At 32.5% G+C, this 27,094-nt stretch overlaps 5 protein-coding genes across 8 annotated transcripts; 4 read left to right on the top strand and 1 right to left on the bottom strand.

Moving 5' to 3' along the window:
- Positions 1-160: 160 nt before the first annotated feature.
- Positions 161-4,974, top strand: LOC103827968 (zinc finger protein 5). Its single transcript, XM_033273292.1, has one exon. It carries the CDS (start codon positions 2,129-2,131, stop codon positions 2,534-2,536), a length of 408 nt encoding a protein of 135 aa, XP_033129183.1. The 5' UTR covers positions 161-2,128; the 3' UTR covers positions 2,537-4,974.
- A 631-nt stretch (positions 4,975-5,605) lies between these two features.
- Positions 5,606-13,900, top strand: LOC103828126 (TNF receptor-associated factor homolog 1a). Of its 3 annotated transcripts, none has more exons than XM_033274141.1 (13): positions 5,606-9,008; positions 9,472-9,666; positions 9,751-9,862; positions 10,025-10,113; positions 10,211-10,279; positions 10,349-10,481; positions 10,682-10,840; positions 10,985-11,342; positions 11,444-11,556; positions 11,790-11,937; positions 12,026-12,402; positions 12,470-12,665; positions 12,818-13,900. In XM_033274141.1, exons 2-13 carry the CDS (start codon positions 9,501-9,503, stop codon positions 13,679-13,681), a joined length of 2,784 nt encoding a protein of 927 aa, XP_033130032.1. In that variant the 5' UTR covers positions 5,606-9,008; positions 9,472-9,500; the 3' UTR covers positions 13,682-13,900. The 3 variants fall into 3 exon arrangements, with proteins under 3 accessions (XP_033130032.1, XP_018515195.1, XP_033130031.1); XM_018659679.2 differs by having other exon boundaries at positions 11,787-11,937; XM_033274140.1 differs by having other exon boundaries at positions 5,606-9,666; positions 11,787-11,937.
- A 247-nt stretch (positions 13,901-14,147) lies between these two features.
- Positions 14,148-20,711, top strand: LOC103827967 (glu S.griseus protease inhibitor). The gene is made up of 2 exons (XM_009103530.3): positions 14,148-15,182; positions 20,243-20,711. The coding sequence occupies exons 1-2, from the start codon at positions 15,164-15,166 to the stop codon at positions 20,452-20,454; spliced, it is 231 nt and encodes a 76-aa protein (XP_009101778.1). The 5' UTR covers positions 14,148-15,163; the 3' UTR covers positions 20,455-20,711.
- On the bottom strand, positions 16,326-18,058 carry LOC103827966 (chaperone protein dnaJ 2). 2 transcript variants are annotated; one of them, XR_004448838.1, is made up of 4 exons: positions 17,464-18,058; positions 17,243-17,380; positions 17,060-17,176; positions 16,326-16,985 (listed from the first exon to the last, which is right to left on the bottom strand). XR_004448838.1 is itself a non-coding variant. In XM_018659520.2 (3 exons), exons 1-3 carry the CDS (start codon positions 17,543-17,545, stop codon positions 17,148-17,150), a joined length of 249 nt encoding a protein of 82 aa, XP_018515036.1. In that variant the 5' UTR covers positions 17,546-18,058; the 3' UTR covers positions 16,326-17,147. The 2 variants fall into 2 exon arrangements, 1 of the variants encoding a protein (XP_018515036.1); XM_018659520.2 differs by having other exon boundaries at positions 16,326-17,176.
- Positions 20,712-23,893: 3,182 nt separating the features above from the next.
- Positions 23,894-26,686, top strand: LOC103827965 (ureidoglycolate hydrolase). Its single transcript, XM_009103528.3, has 12 exons — positions 23,894-24,280; positions 24,356-24,441; positions 24,531-24,605; positions 24,693-24,821; positions 24,901-24,987; positions 25,068-25,276; positions 25,354-25,456; positions 25,530-25,621; positions 25,694-25,756; positions 25,836-26,076; positions 26,269-26,309; positions 26,397-26,686. The coding sequence occupies exons 1-12, from the start codon at positions 24,053-24,055 to the stop codon at positions 26,492-26,494; spliced, it is 1,452 nt and encodes a 483-aa protein (XP_009101776.1). The 5' UTR covers positions 23,894-24,052; the 3' UTR covers positions 26,495-26,686.
- The last annotated feature ends 408 nt before the right edge of the window (positions 26,687-27,094 follow it).

The following is a 27,094-nucleotide window of genomic DNA, read 5'->3' as shown; positions in this document are numbered from 1 at the left end:
ACTCATAACATGAAGCACTGAGGCCAGCAGGATAAGTAATGGAACCAGTATCTGAGCTACTTTCCTGAAGCCTAAGGTTAGCAACGGATCATTGAGCTATCATAACCTTCTGGAGGTGGAAACAAAACTTTCTCAGAAGGTTATCGTTGAAAGCATTGTTACTTCCAAGGTATTTATTACACGAGTAGAAACAATGGAACGGTCTCATTCAAAGCTGTCACAATCACTAACAGGAAGATTACAACAACTCCAAGATACCAAAAATTATTTCTAGGACGGACGGCTATAAGGAGCTGGTTTTATGCTTGCTGCTTCGGACAATTAGCTCTTTTCAATTCACTAAGAAGACGGCGAACTCAGGTAGAGCGGATTCTTATTGTTTTGTATGGATGGTCTGTCTTGCATCCAAAAAGTTTTGTCTTGCATCCAAAAAAAAAGTAAAAACATAAAGAAAAATGGTCTCCTGGTAAGAAAACATAAGATTAAGATGGTCTCAAAGAAAACAACATATCGAACAGCCGGTAATCAAACCCGGGCCTGTACATGTACTATTCTACCGCTAGAACACTGGTACTTTTGCTTACTAAGGGAAATAACTTGTTTAGACAAAACTGGTTTGGCTAAAAGAAAAGCAGACCAGACCGACATAAACTGGATTAGGTGTACAAGTAACGTAATTGATCAGTGACGTGACAGTAATTAAGCGAATCAAAGTACTCGAGTTGCTATCAAATGACCCCTTGTTTTTGGCCTGGCTGTCCAATTAAGAAAGATGATTTATAGTTAAATTAACTAAAATTTAGCTACGTATTCTATATTTCTGTAGCATATCCGTGTCTGATTTATTTTATAAAATATGAATGCGTTTTCTTCATTATAATGTTTATTTTTTCGTAAATCAATAGTAGTGAATTTTCTTGTAGTTAAAAAAGCAGCCAGTCGAGACCTCATCAGTATTAAATTCATATTTGGTCATGTAAGTATCATATTGCGATAAAAGGTTGGACTATTACAAGACAAACACAAAAGGAATGTTTAGAAACAGAACAAACACGATTGATTATAAACCACTCCCTTGATTTTTAAAGGTCATCATTTTTGTAATTTTATGGACTAATTGAAGAGTTTAATTTAGTTGAGATTGATTTGGATTTCAGTTAATTGTATTCGCCTGACGATTGACTTATTTAGTTTTAAAATGATTTCTAATCAAATCTTTCGTTGTGTCTCTTTCCATACTTTCATGTTCGTGAATTTGTTTATACAATTATTTTGTAAAATTAAACAAAACTAGTAGAGACGGAAGTAATTTGGTTTGCTTACAAAAAGTTTAAAATTTGAGAGTTTTGTTCTTAATGCGTATTGCTGGAATGGGAAAATCCGATATCAAGTATAAGCTAAATTTAGAACATCGCAAGTCAAAACAAACCCTTTTTGTTAATTATTATTGATTGATTTACTAGAGAATCAGTGAGAGTATCATAATTTAATAAAACATTGTTAAGATGTGTAATCTTTATTTCCATTAGACCAACTGCTTTTGGGATGTGGTCCAGATGTTTTTATCTAATGTGCTGGCTTCTAACCAGGGTGTGTGGGTTAGAGATGCATCGTCCAACGAATTCTCCAAAGAAGGTTTGAGCGGTAAACTCCTAGCTCCGATCTGCATACAAACGAGTTGTATATAGAAATCTTTTTTTTTTTTTTGAGCAATACCTTTTTAAATTGATGCTATGATAAGATACTAGCTATATAAACTTGCTATCATTGGCAAGTTAATAATTAATCATATGCTACGTAGTACGTTAATAGTATTACATGAGAACAAAACAAAATCCACCATATACGGTGATAATATTGATACTGTCGATACTCGATAGATACATTACATATGTACACGATCTATTAATAATATACCCACGATAGGAAAAGCCAAATCATGTCTAACAAACATATAAACACAACACCAAAAGTATAATTAACGCTATATTAATAACATCTTTCTATTCACTAAACACATTTGGATATATACCCTTCCATCTTTAAACATCTCTCAGGATCCTATCTTTAGGGTTTCAACATTTTCTTCAGAAATATCTCTCGAATATTTAAGTAACATATACAAAGTATGGAGTGTGAGAGATCATCGTCGTCCACTTCATCAGAGACCGGAGCCGTTCTTCACCATCGTTCTTCTTCGTCGGTCTCCACCGTGACGAGACGAATGTATGAGTGCACTTTCTGCAAAAGAGGTTTCACGAACGCACAAGCTTTAGGTGGTCACATGAACATCCATCGACGTGACCGTCTCAACAAGGCGACCAAGCTGCAAAACGACGCTGACTCAGCACTCTCCGGTTCTCGAAGATGTTTCCACGTGGCATCTTCCGATCGTGGAGTCTATGAGCAAGTAGACTCCGTCGTCTTGAGGACGACCACAAACTTGAGCTTACCAGTTGGATCGATGGTTACAAGGAGAGAAAACGTCGTCGTTGAAGGAGATGAAATCGATTTGGAGCTACGTCTTGGCTTATGAGTTATGAGATCATCAACCACTACATCTATATTTGTATAATACGTTTTTTGGGTGTTTATTGTATGTTTCTTGAGGTTGATATGTGTATTTTAATACAGGACCGCATATGATGAGTTTATTATATGTTAATGTAATGTATGTTTAGGTGGATATTTAATCATGCATGTTTTGTGATTGATCACTGAGATATATATTGGCTATAGCGATGATATATATATATATATATATATACATGTTAAATCTTTTACTTGTATGTCACAAATATTATTTTCACTGAAAAAATCAGATCTATCTCACAACAAAATCATTGAACTATATAACTAGCTATTGGATTAAAGTAACTAAAGCCAATCTAGGTTATGCTGCTGCGAGAGGATGATACTTAAATATAAAAGACAGAAAAAAACGAAAAGAACAAATAAATTGGGAAAATTGAAAATGTTCTTTTCATTGAAAATCTCTTATTGGCCGAAAGCCCTTCAAAAAATATATTTATTTTTCCAATAAAAATATATGTGCCAGTTCACCATCCTCTTAGTTTTTGGGTGGAATTAACTTCTTGTTTAGCATAGACCTACGTGGTAAAATCGCAATAAAAATCTGTTTTCCAATAAATTATATATTACAACTAAAATTAAACTAGAGAAATTTTTTACACTATCACTTTCGTAGTACCATTTTTTATGTTTACTTTAACTACATTACCTTTAATTTTCAATAGTAAAAAGACTATTATATTCCTAATTAATTGAACATATACCTAATCTATTTTCTCGCATGAGCTCTCCAATTTCAGTTCGAGGAACTTTCAATTGCTCTATGGTGATCAAATCCGACGAGATTGGATGACATGTGCCATTGTTTTTGTCATACCAGAATGTTCATATAAGGTCTAAGGATTTTCGATTAAGTGGTAAGGAATGGATTGAATATCGAAGGATTATGCAGAAGAGGTGAGAATTTGAGAAGACTAGGAAGCTGGTAAAATAGTTTTTTTTTTAATGGTAAAATAGTTCTCTTGTAAAGGAATCATCAAACCTGAAGCTTACACTCAACACCATTATCAGCGCTTCTGTTAAAAGAGAGACTTCTCTGGTGTAGAAGAGGTTTTGAAGGCCATGAAGAAGGATGGTAACATATACGTTTCTTATGAAATTAAGCATCAAGAAAAGAAAATTTGTTAAATAGACTTACAAACACTAAATAATTTTATAAATCATTATAAATTATTTTATAAATACTTATAAACTAGATGGTGGCCCGTACACTTGTGCGGACCAATATATATCCATCTAATTCAAATTTTATTTAATTTTTATCTAAATTATTTAATTAGTTTCAAATATTAAATTAATTAGAGATATAATTTACTTTTTTTTATTAGAGGACAACATAGATAATGGTTTGGTATTTGTAAAATATTTATTTATTCTTTAACTAAACCACACAAAGAAAAAGTATCATCATTATAATAACCTAATAAAATTTTATTATTACTTTTAAAATAATATAAAATATAAATCTACAAATAAACCATAATTACCAAATTATCAAAGAAGCTTATGAAATCAAACCCCTCTTCATCAAAGTCTTAATTGCATTTTATATGAATTTCTTCTTCATCGGAGTTCATATTGACACCTATTAACAAAATTTACAATAATAAAAACATACTTCTATTTAATAAAAAAATTATAAACTAAAATTAATAAATTATATATATATATAATAGTAAAAGGTGTATTTTTAATTTTTAACAACGATCGATTGTATTCTTTGGACTCATATTTTGATTGATAAGATAATTTGGTGATATAAAAGAGAAGCAATCTTCATTTAAAAAATAATAATTAAATAAAACATTAAAAGATTTAATATTAAAAGTAAACATAATATGAACAAAACTATAAAATTAATACTCATTAATAATAGTTATCCATGAATATAATGAAAATATTTATTAAATAATTACTAAATATGTTAAAAACTAACAATTCAAAAAATCTATCTTATTAAAACTCAAGTACAAAATTGGAGTGTTTGGAGACTTGAATAGGACTATTAAAAAAATTTGAAGTGTTTGGAAACATGAATTGTAGTCTTTTAAAAAAAAATTAATTTTGTTTGGAAACAAAGATAGTAGTAGTAAGAAAAAAAAGTAATGGGCTTATGTTATTAAAAAAAATTAAAAGTCCATCATATTATAAGAAAGTTAGAAACTATCTATCTGAGCCAGATTTAAAATATACGAAAATGGTTCAATCTAATTGCCTAAAACTTTTTATTTTCTAAACTAACCATAAAACAAAATTTAAACTTTATACACATATTTCAAATCAAAATAATAATTTAAAGTTGATTTATATCAAAAATTGATTAAAAAATAATACATATATTCAAAAATGGATTTTTAATAAACTATTTTTCAATAACCATTATAAAAAAATGTTGTCAATATATATAATAAAAATACAATACAAAGCCCAATTTGAAATACCAACTCAAATTATGGTTTTTATATTTCATATTAAGTTTTAAAAATATAATATATGTAATTATTTATATGATGGTACGTATAAAATACTATTAATTATATGATTACTTATATGATGGTACGTATAAAATATGATGACAGTATACGATATATAATAATGAATAGGGATGAGATTTCGGACACCCATACGGGTTTGGTTCTGATCGGGTTGTGTTTTGGGTTTTCGGAGTCAAAGATTTAAGCCCTGTTAGGATGTTCCTAAATTTTGGTTTGAGTTTGATTCGGATCTTTGCGGGTTTGGTTCACGTTTGGATAATTAATTTAAATTATTTTTAAAGTTTTAAATCATTATCTGTTTTAAATTTCACAAAATCTATAAATAAAATAATATAATACCTATAAATTTGAATAACATATGTTAGAATACCTAAGCTTAACATATCAATTGGCTTGATTTACAATTTTGGATACGGAATCAATAATTATTTTAAGTATTTTTGGTGATTTTAGTATACTTTAACTATTGCAGATATTTACTTTTGACTATCTATATATATATATATATATATAAGTATTTAAACCAATTTAAAAGTATCATTCTTAATGTTTTATATACGTTAAATCTAAAAATAATTAATATATATATAAGTATATAAATCTATTTTTAGATAAATTTGGGTACCCGAATACTTCGGTTCGGATCAGATTTGGTTCTATAAATAACAAAATTTTGAATAATTCGAATATTTAATCAATTTATGTTCGGGTTTGGTACTATATTTTCGGATCGGTATCGGTTCTGTTCCTTGGATTCATTTTGTAAAACCCTAATAATTACATAAAAAACAAATATCAACATATTTTTCAAAATATACATCTGCGCACCTGCGCGGGTCAAAATCTAGTTATTTATTAAAACTAATGACTGAGCCTAAATTAAATCATGGAATATGACAAAGAATTTCTAAAATTAATAAAACATGAAAATAATAAAAATAACCTAAACTTATGGAGAATATGAGAAGTAAGCAAAACTAAAATTACCACCTAAAATTATTTTAAATATGATAAATAAATAAAATTACTAACTAAAATTATAAAAAACATAACAAATTATAAATAATTATGGAGGATATGAAAAATAAGCAAAAATCAATGATAAATAAGCAAAAATTACCTATAATCAAGGAGAAGAAGACAACTAAGGAAAATCACTTCATAAATAATAGTATAGATCTAACATAAATATAGAAATGTGAAAAATACTTAACGATTTTATAAATGTGATGGCTCGTCGCAAGAGTCTCCTTTTTGTCTGTTTTGGAGAAATGCTGATCGATTTTGTACCAACAACATGCAGACTATCATTGGCCCAATCACCAGCTTTCAAAAAAGGCTACATGGGGTTCACTTGCAGATGTAGCTATAGCCTATAGGTATCACTCGTGTTGGTGGTTCATTAGCTTTCATTGGGAAGGTGAGACCAAACCTGTATTTCACGTTTTGATATTAAAAACTGTGTTTTTTTTTCTTGAGGCTATGTGAATGTATACATACATGTGGGTGAAGATGAATTTGGTTTTATGCTTGCAAAGTTGCAAGTATATATTCTAAATGAAATTAGGGTGAACAATGAAGTAGGAGACAAGTAAATATACAGTTATGCATCACACTCACACCAAAACAACTTGGGAATTTTAATGCCTAATTTTATAAACTCTTAAAATTTCAAAATTCTATAAGAATACTTGTAAATCTTCCAAAGATGTTTTGAAGATTAATAAAGCTTTATAAATTATTTTATAAACCTTTATCAATTATTTAAAACTCTTGCAAATGATTTATTAACCTTTATAAATAATAGATCAACTCTTATAAATGTATATATACCTTATAAATGGTTTATAAACCCTAATAAGTTATTTATAAACACTTATAAATGACTTTTAAACTGTTATGAATAATTTATAAATCCTTTTAAAATGATTTTATATACACGTATAAAAGTTTTAAAATCTATTTCATAAAGTTTATCAACATTCTATAAGATAATTCAAATATAATTCAGATAATCAGAATATTTCGGGTATTTTTCATGTATTCGGGTCAGATTTTGAGTAAAATTTCGGATATTTTTGGGTATCTATATATTTTTAAGTTCTTTTTGTGTGTTTTGGGTATTTTTTGGGCTGGACTCGACATGAGCCGAACCGAACCCGACCCAGAATCAAACCGAATCCGAACTGATAAATTCTAATTACCTTATTGGGCTCAACTATATAAGACTCGAACCGATCCAGACCTGTCATGACCCAAACTGAACCCAAGCCGACAAATTCTTATTACCCTATTAAGTCTAAATATGTAAGACTCGAAGGACCCGGATCCGACAAGACCCAACCTGTACCCGACCCGAGAACCCAAATGCCTAGGCCTAATGGTCACAATATATTATTGGAAAATTATAAGGTTAATATAAAATATATTTAATAAAATTTCTGAAATTCGGTTCAATTTGAAAAATCACATATGCAAAAGGTTGTTTTAACATGTTTTAATAGTACATATATTTGACTATAGTAGAAATTCTATAAATTTATACTTGATAAATTAATAAGCACGATAAATTACTATATGTTCTCGGCCTAATAATGACACAAATCGATAATACAATAAAAATAATATAAAGTTGAATTAAAGTTTAATTAAGGTAAAATCAATTAATTTTATTTTTATAAAAAGTCGGTTCTAAAATAGAAAAAAAATCTAAAAACAAATTTTTGTAAATTAATAACTCTAGAAATTAATAAAATACCATAGTCTCAACATTATTATTTTATAGTTTTTACTGTATATAATTTGACTATAGTAGAAATTCTATAAATTTATACTTGATAAATTAATAAGCACGATAAATTACTATATGTTCTCGGCCTAACAATGACACAAATCGATAATACAATAAAAATAATATAAAGTTGAATTAAAGTTTAATTAAGGTAAAAATAATATAAAGGTGAATTAAAGTTTAATTAATAGTACATATATTTGGCTATAGTAGAAGTTCTATAAATTTATACTTGATAAATTAATAAGCACGATAAATTACTATATGTTCTCGGCCTAATAATGACACAAATCGATAATACGATAAAAATAATATAAAGTTGAATTAAATTTTAATTAAGGTAAAAATAATATAAAGGTGAATTAAAGTTTAATTAATAATACATATATTTGACTATAGTAGAAATTCTATAAATTTATACTTGATAAATTAATAAGCACGATAAATTACTATATGTTCTCGGCCTAACAATGACACAAATCGATAATATAATAAAAATAATATAAAGTTGAATTAAAGTTTAATTAATGTAAAATCAATTAATTTTATTTTTATAAAAAGTCGGTTCTAAAATAGAAAAAAATCTAAAAGCAACTTTTTGTAAATTAATAACTCTAGAAATTAATTCCCAATTAATAATAGTCCTAACATTATTATTTTATAGTTTTTACTGTATATAATTTAGTCATTCGTTTAATGCAAGTAGATATTACTTTAAATTTTTTAAAAATAAATACTAAACATTATTAATTAGTTTGTTGGGAACCAAAAATTAGAGTAGTATTTGAGGAAGGTAAAAGAAAATAGTCAACAAATGGAAGAGTATATTGTGGTAAAAGAAATGAGTCAACAAATGGAAAATTATATTAACAAAAAAAGAAAGTTGACTGCCATTTATGGTTCCATATCTTTCTTGTTAGGCAATGGACAAAAGCTGAAACATACATTAACGTTATATAAATACATGTCATGAAACCATTTCTTTAAATTATTATATTTCAATTGAGGGTTTTCTTTTGTTTCCGCTCATTTTTTGCTGTGTGTTCTTCTTTTCTAGAAAAGCTTGAGAAGCTGCCATTAAATCCATTCAACGTGAAGCTTCTCTCTGCTCTTTCCTTTCATCATCGCAGGTTTGCTTTGATCCACGCGGCGTCGTTTACGCCCTTCAATCTCTCACTTTCTTTAGTATTTGAATTTTCCGAGGCTTTGGTTTCTGATTTCAATCCTAGTTTTTTATTTCCGATCGAGAAAATTCTTATGAGATTTTGTTCGGCATATCTGTTTTTTTTGTTTTCTGTTGCAGTTATTGTAAAATCTGGAGATTTAGTTGATAGAAGAAATGAATTTGATTGGTCCTCTTGCATTTTGAAAAATATCGAGTTTGTAGGGTTTATTCTCATTCTCATTGCTTATAAGTTATATGATATGTAGGTATCGATTTGATTCATGAATTAGTTTGGTTCATGCGAGTGAGTGATTGATTAGATTCTCTTGTGTCTATGTGCTGTGACTATGAATGACATACATTTGATCAGAGTATATTACTGGTGGGATGTGATTCTAATTTGTATATTCAATCTCTAATTTTCCTAGTTTGAAAGGGAGGCTTAAGCTGTAGAGTAATGTTGGAGACTAGTAATGAAGACTGTGGATCAGGACAATCATCAGAGGAAGAGAATTTAAATAGACAAAGAAGATATTTAGAAGCACTTGCGGAGTGGCGTTCGTCTGATCAAGTTGAGAATGGGTTTCCTTCGACGTGGCCTCCCAACTGGGACATTGATGATGGTATGGTATCTTCTTCGTGAATGTTATTCTCAGATGATATCATGTGTGTCGCTTGGCGTTTTATTCCATTTTTTTTTTCTATAGGATCAAAACATTCTGAACTATATGGGAAACATACTTGGAAGATTGAGAAATATTCAGAAATCAACAAACCTGAGCTCCGCAGTGATGTTTTTGATGCTGGGGGATACAAATGGTATATAACATCTTCTCTCCTTTCGTATTTATAGGCTCTTAGAATTGGTTATTCAATGAGCTATATGTCATATAATAACACGCTTGAAATTCTTGTAATCACTAAACCTAGTTGTGTATTTTTTTTTTCCTTATGCATGCTAAAATATTCCTCACATGGTAGGTATATTTCAATATATCCACAAGGGTCTGATGTTTGCAACTATCCCGCTTTGCTTCTCTGTCTTGCAAACCATGCAGAAATTCCTCCGGGTTCGTATTGTTGTTTGCTTGTTATCCGGCGTAGCTTCTTTCGCTTGAACTGGGGAACCTTCTCATTTAAGTTTTTTTTTTTTTTTCTTTGAGACAGGCTGCAGTCATTTTGTTCAGTATACTTTAGCTCTTGTGAATAAAGATCCAAAGAAATCGATATATTTTGGTAACCTATTTGCATATTTTTGTTTGCATCCATCCCTTTAGACAGAGATACTGATCACAGATATTGCAGATTCACTAAACAGGTTAAAAAAGCTGGAGCATTACTGGGACTGGGATAAGCTTATAGAGTTACCTAAATTACAGGAAGGGTACATTGATGATTTGGACTCTCTTATCATTAAAGCTCAAGTTCAGGTGATCAGGTAAAGGCAAGATTGAGTTGACCTAAACTCATGTATCATACATCGCCGTTAACATATATGCATTGTTTGAAACTTTCCCAACCAAACATATATTGGCATATTGTAGTAACGGTTATGCATAGTTTTGTTTTTCTTTTCTTTTTTTTTTTTTTTTTTTTCTGTTTTGTGTTGTGGATAATTTCTATGACTGATTCTTGCAGAGAGAAAATCGACAGACCTTTCCGCTGCCTTTCTAGTCAGTACAGGAGGGAACTTCTTAGGGTATATTTGCCATATGTAGAGAACATTTGCTGGCAGTTTATGGAAGTGGAAAGAATCAAACTTTTTAACCTGATGCAAGACAATGAAAAATGGGAAAGGTATTCAACATTTACATTCATCTCCTCCAGATTCCAGAAATGAAATTATAATAGCTTTGGATTTACCCCAATCTAGTGTATATTTTTTCCTCAAAGTTTGAGCAGTTTCCATAACACGGAATGGATTGTTGTTTTATGGTGTAGCTTTAGTTCCTTCTGGTTACGGCTGGACCAAAACACAAGGCGTAAGATGTCTCGAGAAAAAATGGATGTGGTTCTAAATATAGCTGCAAAATTCTTCTTTGTCTTGAGGCAAGGTACATCCACTTTGATGATGGATTCCTTGTACAGTGGGTGGAAGACTATTGAAGACGAAACTAAGAAGAAGAAAAATAGGCAGAGACAAATGGATAACGTAGAATTGCCAGCAGGCCCCGCTCCAATTGTTAGTGTGGACCAAGACATGTTTGTATTAGTGGATGATCTGTTAGTACTCATGAAGAGGACTGTTATGGCGCCATTGTCTATAAAAGAGGAAAATGGTTCTCAAAACCCTTCGAAGGTTAGTTTCACACGCTATTTTTGTACAGATTGAATTCCGTGATTTGTTTATCATGTGCGGTTGTGCACATATTTAAAAAAAAAAAAATTATCCGAATCTAGGTGTGGGATTTTGGAGAGGAATACAGTGAAGAAGCCATAGTGCGTGATGAGAGTCGTTTAACTGAGGTTGGTAGGCGGACTATGGAGATGCTTGTTCTTACACATATATACGGGTAATATGGCAATTATATATTTGTCTCTAGGTTAGAAAATTTCCATATAAATCAATTCATAAGCAATCACAATACTTCGTTTTTGCAAGCTCTAACAAGCGTGATGAATATTATTCTGAAACGGCTGATAGTGTTTTGTTATCTATTTCTGATCTTCTGATATTTATGTGTCCTGTGCTTTTTCACTATACCTCACATATATTGAACTAAAATCCTTCTGAGGAATTTAGCAGCAAGGTTGAAGTTGCATACAAAGAACATACTGCATGGGAAATGCAAGAAGAACTTATTCGCGAAGAAGAGGAAGAGTGGCTGGCAGAAAGCAAACACAAGGCAAAAAGAGGAACAACCGAAAAAGAGAGAAAATCTAAGAAGAAACAGGTTACTTACTCTACACTTCTATTGTTTTCAAAATATATAATGCCGTAAAAAACTTGTTCGGTTGCTAATGGAAATTCTTGGTTCATAGGCGAAAAAGAAGAAGAACAACAAAAAGGAGAAAAGGAAAGAAGAGAAAGCGAGATCCCAAACGGAAGAAAGGGATACTGAGGAAGAGGAAAGTGTGAGAGTGAAAACAGAATCACCAGCTGAGAAACCTGACACACTTGGAGAGAGCATGCCTGTTCCTTGTGAATTAGATGCCCCTGAGATTCACAATCCCCCATCAGAAAACACTAGTGGAGGCAGAGGAAGAAGCAGTTCCATATCAATCCCTAGTGGAGGCAGTTCCATATCTATCCCTAGTGGAGTTGCAGAAAGAAAGTATACCTCAGTTTATTCTGATGAATCTGTCCGATCATACAAAGGGAATGTTTCAAACAGGCAAAACAAGATTTGGCGTATAAAGTAAGTGAACTTGCTTTGATTCTTTTATTTGTTCCACATCCTGTTAACATACCTTTCTGGTGTGCAGAGGAAAAACGCAACCAAGAAACGTATCTGGTGCCAACAGCTCAGCCACTGAAACAGAGAACCAACCTTCAAGACATGCATCGAACCCTAAGAGTCAAAGCCATTCTTCTGAGACACGCAGAGTTGGTGAAGCTGCCGTGGTTATCTCTCCCATCCAGGAAGCACAGAACCCTAGGGAGCATCATCCTGTTACCAAGGTGGTTACACTCAAACTTTTGATTTTTTAACATTTGATACCTTTAAAGCTAAAAAAAATAAAAAATAAAAAATAAAAAATAAAAAATAAAAAATAAAAATAAAGGGGAAAGCTCATCAACATCAGAATGACTACATTGTGTTCATTTTTCAGGATGGTGGCACGGTTTTGACGCAAGAGAAAAGCCCTGCTGTGTTTTCCCCACCCAAAGCTTCTCCCTGGAATCTCCCATCTGCGAGGTCACCTTTGTCAGATCAACAAGCATCACAATCTCGAGATATTGAGTTCCAAACTGTGGGTTCTAGAGCCGCTCTACAGAATACTACTTCCCCAATACCTCCTTCTATGTCAACAAGGCCTTTGCGTGCTCCTACATTCCTTCGAAAGCCAGCTGCACCTCGAACCTCAGCAACGTCCTTTGCTCGTTCAATGAGCTCAACAGGCCCTGTAAGTGCCCCGACACATACTCAAACTTATATTCCTCAATCCTATAAAAACGCCGTAGTTGGTTCCGACCACTCAAGCTCTCAGTCGACGGGAACAAGCGCATTGCTCTCAATATCTAATCACTCTGGCTTCCCTATCAACGTTGCCTCGGCGGAGGTTCCGTGGACTGGTGGTTCAAGCTCAAGCAGAGATACAAGTGCAACAAATATCAGCGGGAATCATAGAATGAACCCTGTAAGTACTAGCATGAGGCAAAACGATGCTCAGATTAGGAGACCAGCACAGAGTCTGATGACCGATGAGTTCCCTCATCTCGGTATCATCAATGATCTGCTCGAAGAAGAACCTGTTTTGATGGACGCAACTAGCGGATACCGTTTGCCACAATGGTTGAGCGACGTGTACTCATATCTTGCGGATGTGGGGATCTCTGGCAGGTATAGGAGTTACAGTGAACACATGTCAGGTTCATCATCTTCTTCTTCTTCTTTTTCGTTGTATGGGAACGGCCAGAGTGCGAATATGGCTACGAGGAGCCAGAACGATGCATTCTACTTACCCTACCTTTGACGTAGACTCATCAAACCCGAACTTGTCAACTCCAATCAATGGCTACTGAGTTTTTGTGTTGGAGTGGCAGGTATGCATGCATTTATATCTTATACATATGAAGATGGAAAGAAAACTAAAAGAAAACAATTATGTTATGTTAATTTTCGTCCTCTTCGTTTCAAATGAACTCTCTATACATTTTTAAAAATAATACAGTAATAATTATGTCTCTTTTTATTTCTTTTGGTGTTCATATATTTTGCTTTTTTTTTAAAGGTTCATATATTTTGCTTTTTTCTAAAGGTTCATAATACATATTTTGCTTTCACCCTCTCTATCCGTTACACAGAAGGTCTCGAGATAGTGGATTCTATATATTGTAATAGATTTGAGCCAACCATTTTGGAGTATTTAATTAATGTGTGAGTGCACAACGAGTGTGTTTAGGATAGAAGTAGAACTATAACAAATATAAGTCCACTTGAACTCTATTCAAAATGCTCATTGCTCAAGGAAATGGAAAATGAGAAAAAGAACACAAGTTCTTTGATAACACTCCAACATGATATCCCCGATAATGTTTTTTTGCTCATTACATGATATCCACAAGAACATGATATCCACAAGTTTTGCGCATTACACACACGATGTATATATATGATATCCCCAATGTTTTTTTGTAAAGAATATAACACTCCAACATAAAAACTTTATTTTCTCATAGTTGAAAAACGTTATGAAGAAAAAAAAATGTTGTGATTCGTGATCAAACGATGAAATATAAGTTTCAGCGGCAACATTTATTGTGTGGAAAGAAACATTTAAATTCTTGAAAATATTTTACGTTCTGTTAAAAGTAATGCAAATTTTAGGCATAAAATGACCACATGAAAGCCGTATGAAAAAGGTCATAAAATGACCACCAATTTCGAAAATGTACGCGCTAGATTCATTATTTATTTGAGCCACATATATATTGTATTTTTTTTTTGAGTAAAATATATATATTGTATTTTTATTATTTTTTCTTTTGTCACCATATTGTATTATAGAAATTATACTTGTACATAATAATACACATAATCGAGAAAGTTTTCATATCGTGTTCAAACCATACACTACTTGCTACGTTACTATATTAATTATATTGCATTCTAGAACCACCATAAATTTCAGACATTTGACATTATCCTGATATCCATATTTATCTCTGACGTGTATTTAAAGTAGGTTAAACTCTTAACAATAAAACATGAATTTTACACCAAAAATAAAACATGAATTTCTTTATAGAAATCTCACGTCGGTCAAAACTCAATTGCGTGCGAATCTCTTTCTCTCTCAATGGTCTTTTTTTCCTCCAGGGTTTCATGTGCAAATATTGTAAAGGAAGTGAATAGCCCCCACAAAATTCACTATAAATAGTCATTTTGTTCTTGTGCAATCTACATAAATCATCATCTCCAAAGAAAGAAAATAAACTCAAAAAAGAAAAGAGAAATGTCGGACGTCTGCCAAGGTATTATTATAGATACTAGGGGTTTGCCGGCGCTACGCGCCGGTTTTGCTATCATTGATATGGTTTATCTATAATTTTATAATCAAGAACATTTTTCAACAACATTTTAGAAAACAAAATATGTATAGATCATATGTAAGTATATTAATTTGATTATAGTTTGTGCATAGTTATTATAAAAGAAATGTAAGTTTAAATATATGCATGACAATTTGAAAGTGTAATAGCTGAACTATTTATTATTTAACTGAAAATTATTAATTCTAATGGGTTAGAAAACATGTTTAGCGAGTATGCTCATGTTACGCTCTAGAGAATCATCAATTCATCATCCTATGATTCATCACCTTCTCTCTTAACATGTACACACAAAAAGTGGAAACAAATTCATAGTGAGATTTTTCATATGATTATATGTGCCACGGACCGACGGGTCTAAAAATACAGATTACATTGAGGGGAGCTTGTTGTTTTGGTACCTCAGTTTGCTGAGAAAATGAAGTATTTTGAACATAGATGATCTCATCATCTTTCTCGCATCTTGAATACTCGTTTAGATATCTCTGCATAGTCATATTTCTCGCATCTTGAATATTCGTTTAGATATCTCTGCATAGTCCAAATATATATATGGTTTGTTAGTTGTTGACAGCCAAAAATTCATTATTCTATTTAAAATTTTATCAGAAGATATGCAGTTTCCTCCCTATTGATTGGAAACCACTGAAGGAAAGATATACTAAAAAATTTAGAGAAAAAATGTAGTTGGATTAATTATAAAACTGGTGTTAAATTAAATCGGAAGTAACCAAATTAAAGAAAAAGCCATCTTTTGTTTTGCCATTTCGTCTTCTAGATAGAATGAGACAAAATGTAAACGAAATTTGGGACATAAATTTAAAAAATCCCGAGTTTAAAATAAAAATAGTCTTCAGCAGTTTCATTCTTCAGTATAATAGGATTGTAGGATTCGTACCTTTCAAAAAGGCTTTTTCCTTAAGTTGATATTTGCAAGCCTTAGCACAATATATTTGTTTTCATCAGGACCAAGTACATAAAATATGTATATCTTAACTAATAAAGTTGCCTTTTTAACTAATATTTTATTCTAAAATGCACACGAAGACATGTTTACAATGAGAGAAGACCACATTATGCATATTTCAATTTGATCATTTTTAAGACTTTCAATATGAGACATACTCACGACTCTCTATGACAGTCTTTAGCAAAGATATCAAGACCTTCTCTACAATATTCTTTAGCAAAAGAAACTTGTAACAGTTGTTTCCACATACTGCACAAACGGTCTTTGGGAGGTGTTCTCTAACTGAATCAGTCATCACATTATCAGTGTCGTTCAGGACTCTAACGTTTGGACCATCTTGATACTTTCCCATGCATTTGCAAGTCAATCAGATCTTTTCATGCTTGTCATTGCCTTCTGAGAGTCATCCAACAACACAAATCATCCTGCTTCTTGCAATTTCCTTACATACAAACTCTTACCCTCTTTAATGCTAATCCAACTTCTGGAACTGCTTCTACAGCAAAAAAAAAAAAGAAAAAATTTATACAGCTTTCACTGTGCGTCCATGATTAACAAAGTAGAAGCTGATTGCAGCAGAGCAAGCTTTAAGTTGATTGTTAATTTATAAAGAGAAAACAGAATCTATCGCTTCAAGGCCTTAATAAGATTAATCTTACTGGTTTCCTGAAGGCGTCATGCAAGATTTCCAACGCAACTCATATGATCAACTGAGCTCCCAGTACACTATAACACCATCAAAGATCCCTCATTACCTACAAAAAAAAAGAACTTTAAGCAAATAAGCCGTCCGGAGAAAGAAAGAAAGAAACAGCTTTTATGACCATACACAGATCAAAAGCATCAGACTTAGAGTTGGCAATGTTTTCATCGTTCTGCGGAAACCTTCATTCCAGATCCCTGGCATCCACCGCAAGTCATCGAAGCTCCAGACATCGAACCCTTTCTGCCATCATAAAAATCAAATTAACGTCACCAAACAACTCTTTCATAAACTTAAAAAAGTACTAACCCGTTACACTTCGAGCACAATGCCTTCCTAGAAAGCGAGAGCTTCTTCGTTGTCCCGAGATAAGATCCTCAAGGGAAACCTTCAGAGGGTGAACAACATCTTCACCACGCCTCTGCCTCCTTCCACGGCTGTTGCTACCTAATCAAAACCAAAAAAATCAAACCTTTATCATCTATTCAAAAGTCAAAAACTCAAAACCGATTGGGAGATGAGAGACTAACCTTCGAAAGGGTGTCCACCACCACCACCAAATAAAGAGGAGAAGATATCAAAGGGGTCATGACCACCGCCTCCACCACCCATTCCTTCCTTGAGCGCATCCTCACCGTACTGATCATAGATCTCACGCTTCTCCGGATCGCTGAGAACCTCATAAGCCTGAGCTAGCTCCTTGAACTGCACAGAGACGAAACCAGTTGACCTAAAGCTCGAGAATTTCAGATCTAATTACGAAGATCTAATCGATCGGACAAATCCAAAGAGGGAGATGGAACGAAATCATTAAGAACGTATTGATTGTGTAGAAATGGCTTGATTACTACTCGGTTTCTTTGCTCTTCAATTGGAGAAGACGAACTGGTAGAGGTGAAGCGAAGCTTCATCCCGTGTTTTTTTTGTGTGTTTTGGGTCCAATTGGGCCAATTAAAAAAGCAATTGTGAGGCCCGGCTGACGTGTCCAAACGAAATGTCTTGATTGGCTGATTATTTTTGGTGACGTGGCAGCGTAAAAACTCATCGTATTGGCCTTTTAGTATTGTGATATAAGAAATTTTTTTTTTCATATGCACACATCTTCTGTAATATATATATCAGCTATACTATAGCCTATATCCATCTCAAACTATTTGAAAATAATATTTGAAGATTATGTACAATTGTTTTTTAAAATGAGATAATATATACTAGAGATTGACCCGCACGCCCGTGCGGGTGTTAATTTTTACGGTTTTATAAATTATTTGTTATTTTATCATTAGTGTTATATATTTAAGATGTGTCGTCGTATAACTAATTGTATTCAAAATATTTGGATTGAATCGGGTAATAAGATTATTTTTGGTACAAATATACACTCTTTTCAGATACATTGGTTAATTAAATATTTTTATATTTCTACACATCAAAATCAAAATCATTCAGACCCGAGAGGATCCAACTCAAGCATCATACATAAATTTATAATATCCAAGTGGCGCCTAATTTAAAAATCCAAAAAAATTAATCCCGAAAGAAACAACTTGTACCTCAATGAGTATCCGAATGTCCATACTTAACTGATTTTGCAAATAGATTAAAAAGAAAACTCTTTCTATATATTTGGCAAAAATAAGAAAAATAGAAAGAATTTTTTATTTAATAAAATAGTTATATGAAGTGAAATATTAAGTGATAATAAATGTAATACTTTATAATTATTTTGATTTAAATTATTATCTTGTTCATATAAACTATGCCTTTGAATTATGTGTTTTGCTATGTAATTTTTCACCAATTGGAACTAAGACAAAAAAAATTTTAGTAAAACATATTAAACCAAACTATTAACCATATGCAAAACTCGGTTATCTTACATTTTTATTTTTTTTATAATTGCACAAAGTTAATATTGATTAACTAATAAATAAAAATCTACATTATTACTTTTACGGTAAATATAATTAATGATGTGATATATTGTTAAAGTAATATAATTAATGAAATTACTAAAATAAAACTATACTTATATTTTTATACATTAATATTTGTTTTTCATAATTAGTGTTTTATATTTTAGATATGTCGTAATATAACTAATTGTATTCAAAAGATCCAGATCGAATCAGATAATATGGTTATTTTTGGTACAAATATCCAAATCCGTTTCAAATACATTGGTTATTTAGATATTTTAGGGTCATATACATCAGAACCAAACTCATCCAGACTCAAAAGGATTCAACTCAAAACCTACACATAAATTTATAATATTCAAGGAGTGAGTAATTTTAAAACAAAATAAAACGATACCCGAAAGGAACGACTCGTACCTAAGTGGATATTTAGTGTTCATGCCTAACTGATTTTATAAACTAATATAAATGATATTTTTTATGTGTTTTGCTAAATTAAGTGAAACTGAAAGAGTTTTTTTATTTAGTAAGCAATTATATTGAGTGAAAAATTAAGTGACAATGAATGTAATTCATTTTTATTATTTTGATTTAAGTTATGATTTTATTCACTAAACATGTTTTTGAATTATGTTTTTGGCTACGTAATTTTTCACTGATTGAAAAAAAAATGTTATAGTAAAACAAATTAAAACAAACGCTTAACCTTATGCAAAACTCAGTTATTTTACTTTTTTTGATTTTATAATTGACACAAAACTAATATTGATTAACTACTAAATAAAATCTACACTATTATTATTATGGTAATATAATTAATGATGTGAAATATTGTTAAGACAATATAATTAATATGAGTGAAATATGGAAATACAATTAATGTAGTACTGCTATCTTCGTTTCCAAACAATTTTCAGTTATAGTACTATTCATGTTTCCAAACATTACTAAAGTGTACTTCAGTTTTAATAATATAGATATATATATATATATGTATAAAAAGGATTGTGTTTTATATGTTTTGTATACAAAGATTGATTTCAGAATTTAATTAGTGCATTTTACTCTAAAATTAAAACATAAATTAAAATTTTAAAAAATAAAAGTTGAATTTTCTTAGGAAGAATAAAACATTAAGTATGTATCTGATCTTTTAATATGTGTGAAAAGCTTAAAAATCAATCTTTGGGACTATATATATTTACATATATATACATATATATATATATAATATTTATTAATAAAAATATAGAGTTCAAATTTATATACAAAATATAAAAATAATAAATGCTCATGCTAAAAGGCGTATGTATGCAAAATGCATTATCATAAGAAATCAGGTAACGTAGCATAATGTATTTATTATATACGTGGGCATGTATATGTACAGACACCGCAGGTGAAGGGATGAAGAGCTCGTGGCCTGAATTGGTGGGGAAAAGAGGAGAAGAAGCAAAAGATATAATTGATAGAGAGAATACCAAAGTGAAGGCTGAGATTATATCTGAAGACGCTATTGTTTTGGCTGTTGTGGTTTGTGAAAGGGTTTATGTTCGTGTCAATGACTGTGGCATTGTCACACAAACCCCTTTCGTCGGCTAAATCAGTTATTATACACTCTGTTTGGGTGAATAAATATGGATCTTATGCCTCTTTACAAAAAAAAGAATAAATATGGATCTTATTATGTAAGGTACTAAGGTAACTAACGTATGTGTTATATAAGGTATGGTTTTCGTGAATATTGTTATAAGGATTTGAGGCGTATTAAATGCCTCCATTTGTATTTTCTTATTGTAACCAGATTGTTGCATTTGCTATGTAATTGGAATAATGAAATTAATGTATGGTGACTCTAATAGGCTCACAAATTTGAATAAATTATATCAAACCTTAAAACACAGAAACACTTTTTAGCAAAAAAAAAACACAGAAACACTTGTTCTGAAGAAGATCATGTAGTCCTAAAATTGTAGAGGACGATTTATTAAGAGTTTCAATAACAAAATTTGAAGTCTATTTCTATGTATTTATTAAAAAGAAACAATTATGGACCATAGACCAACACTTGAATATTGGCTTATGCCGATGAGCGGCACTGCATGTCGTTCGAAAAATATTTATTCGTATAAGAAGTGCCCATGAGCGGCACTGCATACGATCGTTAATTTATCTCTCTCTCTTGTTTGTATCCTCCATAGCGACCTCGGCCTCTTCCACGATTGAAGAACTGTCCACCATACCCTCTTCCTCTGCCTGACTCGGACCTTTGGTATGCTTGCAAGTCAGCATTAGAATACATAAGCTTACTTTGATCATTTCCTTTATCTTCTTCCTCGTCGTATATTCGTCCCTCGTACACTTTCAACCTTCGCACAATGTCTTCAAAGCTCGTTTCATTGAGATCGAGGACTTGTTCAAGTGCTGCTTTTATGTGTATGTATTTCTTTTTTGGTAGACTGTTAAGAAATTTCTTAACAAGTTTTGGTTCCTCAATATGTTAGCCTAAGGCTGCTGATTTTGTAGACAATTCCAAAAGTTTGCCGATAAAACTATCAATTGTCTCGGTATCTTTCATATTCATTCTGTTAAATCAGCCATTAGAGTTTGTAATCTAGCTTCTTTGACTCTATCAGCTCCCAAATATCTTGTTTTTATAGTTTCCCATACTGCTTTTTCAGTTTCAAGATTTCCAACTTGTAGTATTAACGATTCCGGTATGTATTGGAAGAGAAGAGCTCGAGCCATATCATTCTTCACTCCTTCGTCTTTCCATGGATCAATGGTCTCCCAGTGGCGAAGCAAGCAAGGGAAGACTAGGTGATGCACCCACTAGTTTCTTGTATTTTCATATTTTTCTAAGGCAAAGTTACAATAATAGTTAGATAATTGTGAAAAACTTATATTGGTGCACCCATTAATTATTTTTCTTTACCTCATGGCCCCACTGTAATTAACTTCTAGCTTCGCCCTTGTGGTCTCCCATACTTTGTGAAACTTTAACACCACTTTCGTCCGCATGGTCCATACGGTATAGCAATGGACACTGTATAGTCGAAGGACTGCTTCCCTTCGTATTGCTTGTTGCCAACAACTATCTCCCACATGTTGTTGCTTCATCTTGTAACGGCTTCGTTCATTTACGGTTTGTAAAGTAACGTCACATGTGTCTTCCAAGGGTGTTTAATTCAGTAGAATTCTCTGAAACCAATTATTGAATCAAACACTTTAAGAACAAATCAATCTTGTATTGCTTTAGAAAATCTCTCTAAACTAAAGGTCTCAAACTTGTAAGTTATGCCACTTCTTGGCATCTTCTTTCACAGTGAAATATAATTCCTAAACACATTAGATATCTAATGTTTAGATAACTCCTAAACATTATAGTTTTTTTCTTTTTCCTAATCCATATCTCGGTATGAAAGAGATATCTTGCGTCTCAAGTTTTTCCAAGTTTGATCCAACAACGGTGGCTTGCCTTTCATGGCTCTCCGAATTGTTGTGGGAGGCTGATGTTACATTTAAGCTCCATGATTTGAAATATCGCTTAGTCTTCCCTTCCTCCTTACATTTAAGCTCCAATAAAGTGAACTGGACTGTGAGCAAGGCAGTGGGATTTTCATCAATACATATGACCGGGAGAAGATGTCAAAGCTGCTACACTGAGTTATGTATGGTAGAATTACACACAAAGACTTGGTTTGCAGCTTGTAGAATGTCGAACTGGATGGTAGAAAACGAGTTTTACGTGTTTGTATCTCGTTCAGGTACGAAATGACACTGCTCTATTTAGGACTAGAATTCTAGAAATGCTAACCTGTAGGATCCAACCAATTGGGCTTTTCAAGAAATGATTGATACAAAAGCCTGAAACGGTCGATGAGTAGAGGTGTCAAATGGGCGGGCCGTCCAATGGTTGCCCATGTCCATATACAAACAGGCTTAATATGGACAAACCTATTTTTCCCATTAGTTTTCATTGGACAAAATGTGGAAGACCATTAAGAAAATGGTTTTTATTGGTTTTGGGCTTTATGAACGTGGACTGTCCAATGGTCACAAAACCTAACGTTTATAAAATTTAAGTTTTTCCGCTAAACTCGTAAAATCGATTTTTTCGCTTAAATTAATATCAAATTTTCCCGTCAGAACCAGAAAATCGAGTTTTTCTTCAAAACGCAAAATCGAATTTTCCCGCCAAAACCGGAAAATCGAGTTTTTCTGCCAAAACCGCAAAATCGATTTTTCTCGCCAAAACCGAAATTGTTGTACTTATGAACTTATGTATTATTGTACTTATGAATTTATGGATGAATTTTAATTTTATGAACTTGTATATGTAATTGTATGCTTATAAATTAAAATTTTCTTATATGGTCATTATATACCCCATGGCAAAACCGAAAAATCGAGTTTCTCTGCCAAAATCAGAAAATCGAGTTTTCCGCCAAAACCGCAAAAATGAATTTTTTCCGCCAAAACTGAAAAATCGAGTTTTTCCGTCAAAACTGCAAAATCGAGTTTTTCCGTCAAAACTGCAAAATCGAGTTTTTCCGCCAAAACTGCAAAATCAATTTTTCCCACCAAAACCGTAATTGTTGTATTTATGAACTTATGTATTGTTGTACTTTTGAATTTATGGATGAATTTTAATTTTATGAACTTTTATATATAATTGTATGCTTATAAATTAAAATTTAAAATTTTTTTATATGGTCATTATGGACCCCATGGCAGCCCATAAAAATATGGGTGTTAGTGGATATGGTCTTTAATGGACATGGTTCTTAATGGACATGGTCACTTTGCTGTCCACAAACAATGAATGGACAAATAGATATGGGCTAATGGACATGGGCTCGCCCAGTTTACAGCTCTATCGATGAGGACAAAGCAAATGGTCTTTTATTTAGAGGAAGAGACCAAAACTTTCGACTAAAACAATTAACCCCCTAGAAAAAGATTCCTAGACATACAATAAACTAAATATCTCACAATGATATCATGAGATAGAGACAAAGAGGTATAGGGTACAAACAAAACACTGTGCGTCAGATTCCCACTGAGTTTGATCTTCTCAATTAAACAATTTGGAGAATATGTTGATACCAATTTAACTATTAGGTTAATTAATTAATTTCTCGAAAACACAAATACCAAACTAAAGAACTCAGAATCAAACACTGAAGGCAAAAAAAAAATGGAATCTTTAGAATCGAAGACTCGCTTCTGCTTTGTTGCTCTTCTGCTTATCTCCCTTGTCTGGTCTCAGCTACCTTCAAGCTCAGCTCAACAACAACATGAACCAAACCCAACGATTAGAACAATGGAGGATTTCTCCGGATACCCAATTCACGAACCGGGTCAATTCGGATCCATCAGTCTCGCTTCCTCACTCTCCGTTGATGCTCCAGGACTTCAAAAACAGGTTCAAAGGAGCGATCTTTCAATCTTTTGAAGTGTTGTTCTAGATTAATAGATGTTGTTCGGTTTTGATTTTTAGATAGAAGAGCTGTCTCGTTTCTCTGATGCTCCTTCTCCATCGGTCACAAGAGTTCTCTACACTGACAAAGATGTCTTGGCACGAAGGTATGTATGTAAATAGGCATCACCAAAGGAGGAAAGGATGTATTTTTTTTTTGTTTTTTGTTTAATTTGGATTTGAGTTTACTCTGAAGGTATGTGAAGACTTTGATGACACTTGCTGGACTCTCTGTTAGAGAGGATGCTGTTGGTAACATATTTGGCAAATGGTTTGTGTCTCTCTCTCTCTCTCTCTCTGTCTCCTTTATTATGTTGGTTAGTTTTTGATTTTTTTTATTATATCTCTTTTAACTTAGGGATGGTTCAGAGCCAAGTCTTCCTGCTGTAGCCACTGGCTCTCACATCGATGCTATTCCATATTCAGGGAAGTATGATGGCGTTGTTGGTGTTTTGGGTGCCATTGAAGCGATCAATGTATTGAAAAGGTATGAATGAAGCGTCTGAAATTTAATTTAATGAAAGCAAAACTCCCCTCCACTCAGGTCTTTTTTGTTATCTTAAAAGGTCGGGGTTTAAACCGAAGAGGTCTTTGGAGATAATCTTGTTCACATCTGAAGAACCTACCCGATTTGGGATCAGTTGTTTAGGAAGGTAGTGTAACTCTTTATTCTCTGAGCAAAACACACAGGTTTTGATGCTTTTTTTGTCTTTTTACTTCCTGAATGATACAGCCGCTTACTCGCTGGAAGCAAAGAACTTGCGGAAGCACTAAAGACTAGAGTTGTTGATGGACAGAATGTATCCTTTATAGAAGCAGCTAAATCAGCTGGGTACGCAGAAGATGAAGATGAAGACTTTTCGAGTGTGTTCTTGAAGAAAGGAAGCTATTTTGCTTTTATAGAGTTGCATATCGAACAAGGACCTATACTCGAAGATGAAGGTACCATTTTATCCATACAAAACAAGTTTTTGCTTTTGTCTGTCTGCTTACTAGTAACCAATCTTATATCACCTCAGGTTTAGATATCGGTGTGGTAACCGCCATTGCTGCTCCAGCAAGTTTGAAGGTTGAATTTGAAGGCAATGGAGGTCACGCTGGTGCTGTGCTTATGCCATATAGGTGACTTATATTATAAGATATAAGCCATCTGGTTAAACCACTAATTAAATCCACAAATGACTATATTTTTCAGAAATGATGCCGGGCTTGCGGCTGCAGAGTTGGCTCTTGCTGTGGAGAAACATGTGTTAGAATCAGAATCAATAGATACTGTAGGAACTGTTGGTAAGTTTTGCCTCACTTGATGATTCCACAAGAACTTATTCACAAGATGAATGAATCGTTGCGGTTTTTAAGGTATTCTGGAGCTACATCCTGGAGCAATCAACAGCATTCCAAGCAAATCTCATCTTGAAATCGGTATGGATTCCATGTTTCCTTCACACATATTAATAGAGAATCTGAGGGTATAGTTCTTTTTTTTCCTGGTCTTTTGAAGATACAAGAGATATTGATGAAGCGAGAAGAAACACTGTGATCAAGAAAATACAGGAATCTGCCTACACGATAGCTCGAAAACGAAAAGTGAAGCTAACAGAATTCAAGATTGTAAATCAAGATCCACCGGCTCTCTCAGACAAGCTAGTAATCAAGAAAATGGCAGAGGCAAGCACAGAGCTTAACTTATCACACAAGATGATGATAAGCCGAGCTTATCATGATTCTCTCTTCATGGCCAGGTACTACCAAAATCTCCATGTTTCATGTTTGTAATAACAACTTTAAACTTGTCAAATTGAGCAATATCAACAACAACAACTCATTACATTAAAATAATTTAAATGGGAACACTTAATATACCCTTTTGTCAAATCATCAGTCTACTTTCTTTAAGAGTGACGTTGAACTTTGTTGAATTTTGCTGTTTCCAGGATATCTCCAATGGGTATGATATTCATCCCGTGCTACAAAGGTATACACGTGAATCAATAAGTCCGTGATCTTAATCGGATCAGCGTTGCCATTAATATTGTTTTTGGTTGTGTGATTTTTCTTGCAGGATATAGCCATAAACCTGAAGAATATTCATCTCCTGAAGACATGTCTAATGGAGTAAAGGTACTTTCCCTCACACTGGCCAAGCTCTCAATAGACTGATGCAAACCTTCATTTCCATCCAGAAAAGCTTTGCACATTCTGAACTGTTCCTTCTGTCTTTGTGCTTCAAATGTATCTTTGACAATGTAAAAAAATTTAATAAATGTTGTGGCTATATCACTTATCAAGTTCTCTGTCACTGTTGTTATATAATATTTCTGTTACAGTTAATGATGTGACGTTTGTAGAAGATGGCACAAGTTGTGAATGTTAGTTAGCTCTAAGATTGTGATAGGGATCTAATTTTTATGCAGCTAATAGTATTATGAATGGTTGGATGTCAAAAGATACATTTTCTCTTCCTTTTCTTTTTTACTTTCTGACTTTAAAATAGAAAAAAAGTCTAAAAGTTGAATGTGATTGTATAAATAGAAATACGTCTTATTTCATACCAAACTTGTCAGTAGCTTACAGTTCTGGTCTTAAAGATAATGCTGGTGTATAGTTAGAGATCATACATGTATCTTGAATCTTAGGTATACCGAACTTGCTCGTGCATTCTGAACATCTGAAATTGGAATATTCACTCAAAATTTTGTGCTTCCATTTGTCACATTTGTCTAAGAGTAACAAATTAATTTATTATAAGATTATGATAAA

The sequence above is a fragment of the Brassica rapa genome, chromosome A06, assembly GCF_000309985.2.
Source record: "Brassica rapa cultivar Chiifu-401-42 chromosome A06, CAAS_Brap_v3.01, whole genome shotgun sequence".
Taxonomy (NCBI): Eukaryota; Viridiplantae; Streptophyta; class Magnoliopsida; order Brassicales; family Brassicaceae; genus Brassica; species Brassica rapa.
This window is presented reverse-complemented; position numbering and strand designations above follow the sequence as displayed.

Bases quoted from the DNA above. Each gene is read 5' to 3' on its own strand.
- LOC103827968 (XM_033273292.1), top strand. From the start codon at position 2,129: ATGGAGTGTGAGAGATCATCGTCGTCCACTTCATCAGAGACCGGAGCC.
- LOC103828126 (XM_018659679.2), top strand. From the start codon at position 9,501: ATGTTGGAGACTAGTAATGAAGACTGTGGATCAGGACAATCATCAGAG. The intron at 9,863-10,024 runs GTATATAACATC...CTCACATGGTAG, and splicing joins GATGCTGGGGGATACAAATG to GTATATTTCAATATATCCAC. The intron at 10,841-10,984 runs GTATTCAACATT...TTTATGGTGTAG, and splicing joins GACAATGAAAAATGGGAAAG to CTTTAGTTCCTTCTGGTTAC.
- LOC103827966 (XM_018659520.2), bottom strand. From the start codon at position 17,545: ATGGGTGGTGGAGGCGGTGGTCATGACCCCTTTGATATCTTCTCCTCT. The intron at 17,381-17,463 runs GTTAGTCTCTCA...GGTTTTGATTAG, and splicing joins TGGTGGACACCCTTTCGAAG to GTAGCAACAGCCGTGGAAGG. The intron at 17,177-17,242 runs GTTAGTACTTTT...TTATGATGGCAG, and splicing joins TTGTGCTCGAAGTGTAACGG to AAAGGGTTCGATGTCTGGAG.
- LOC103827965 (XM_009103528.3), top strand. From the start codon at position 24,053: ATGGAATCTTTAGAATCGAAGACTCGCTTCTGCTTTGTTGCTCTTCTG. The intron at 26,077-26,268 runs GTACTACCAAAA...TGCTGTTTCCAG, and splicing joins GATTCTCTCTTCATGGCCAG to GATATCTCCAATGGGTATGA. The intron at 26,310-26,396 runs GTATACACGTGA...TTTTTCTTGCAG, and splicing joins ATTCATCCCGTGCTACAAAG to GATATAGCCATAAACCTGAA.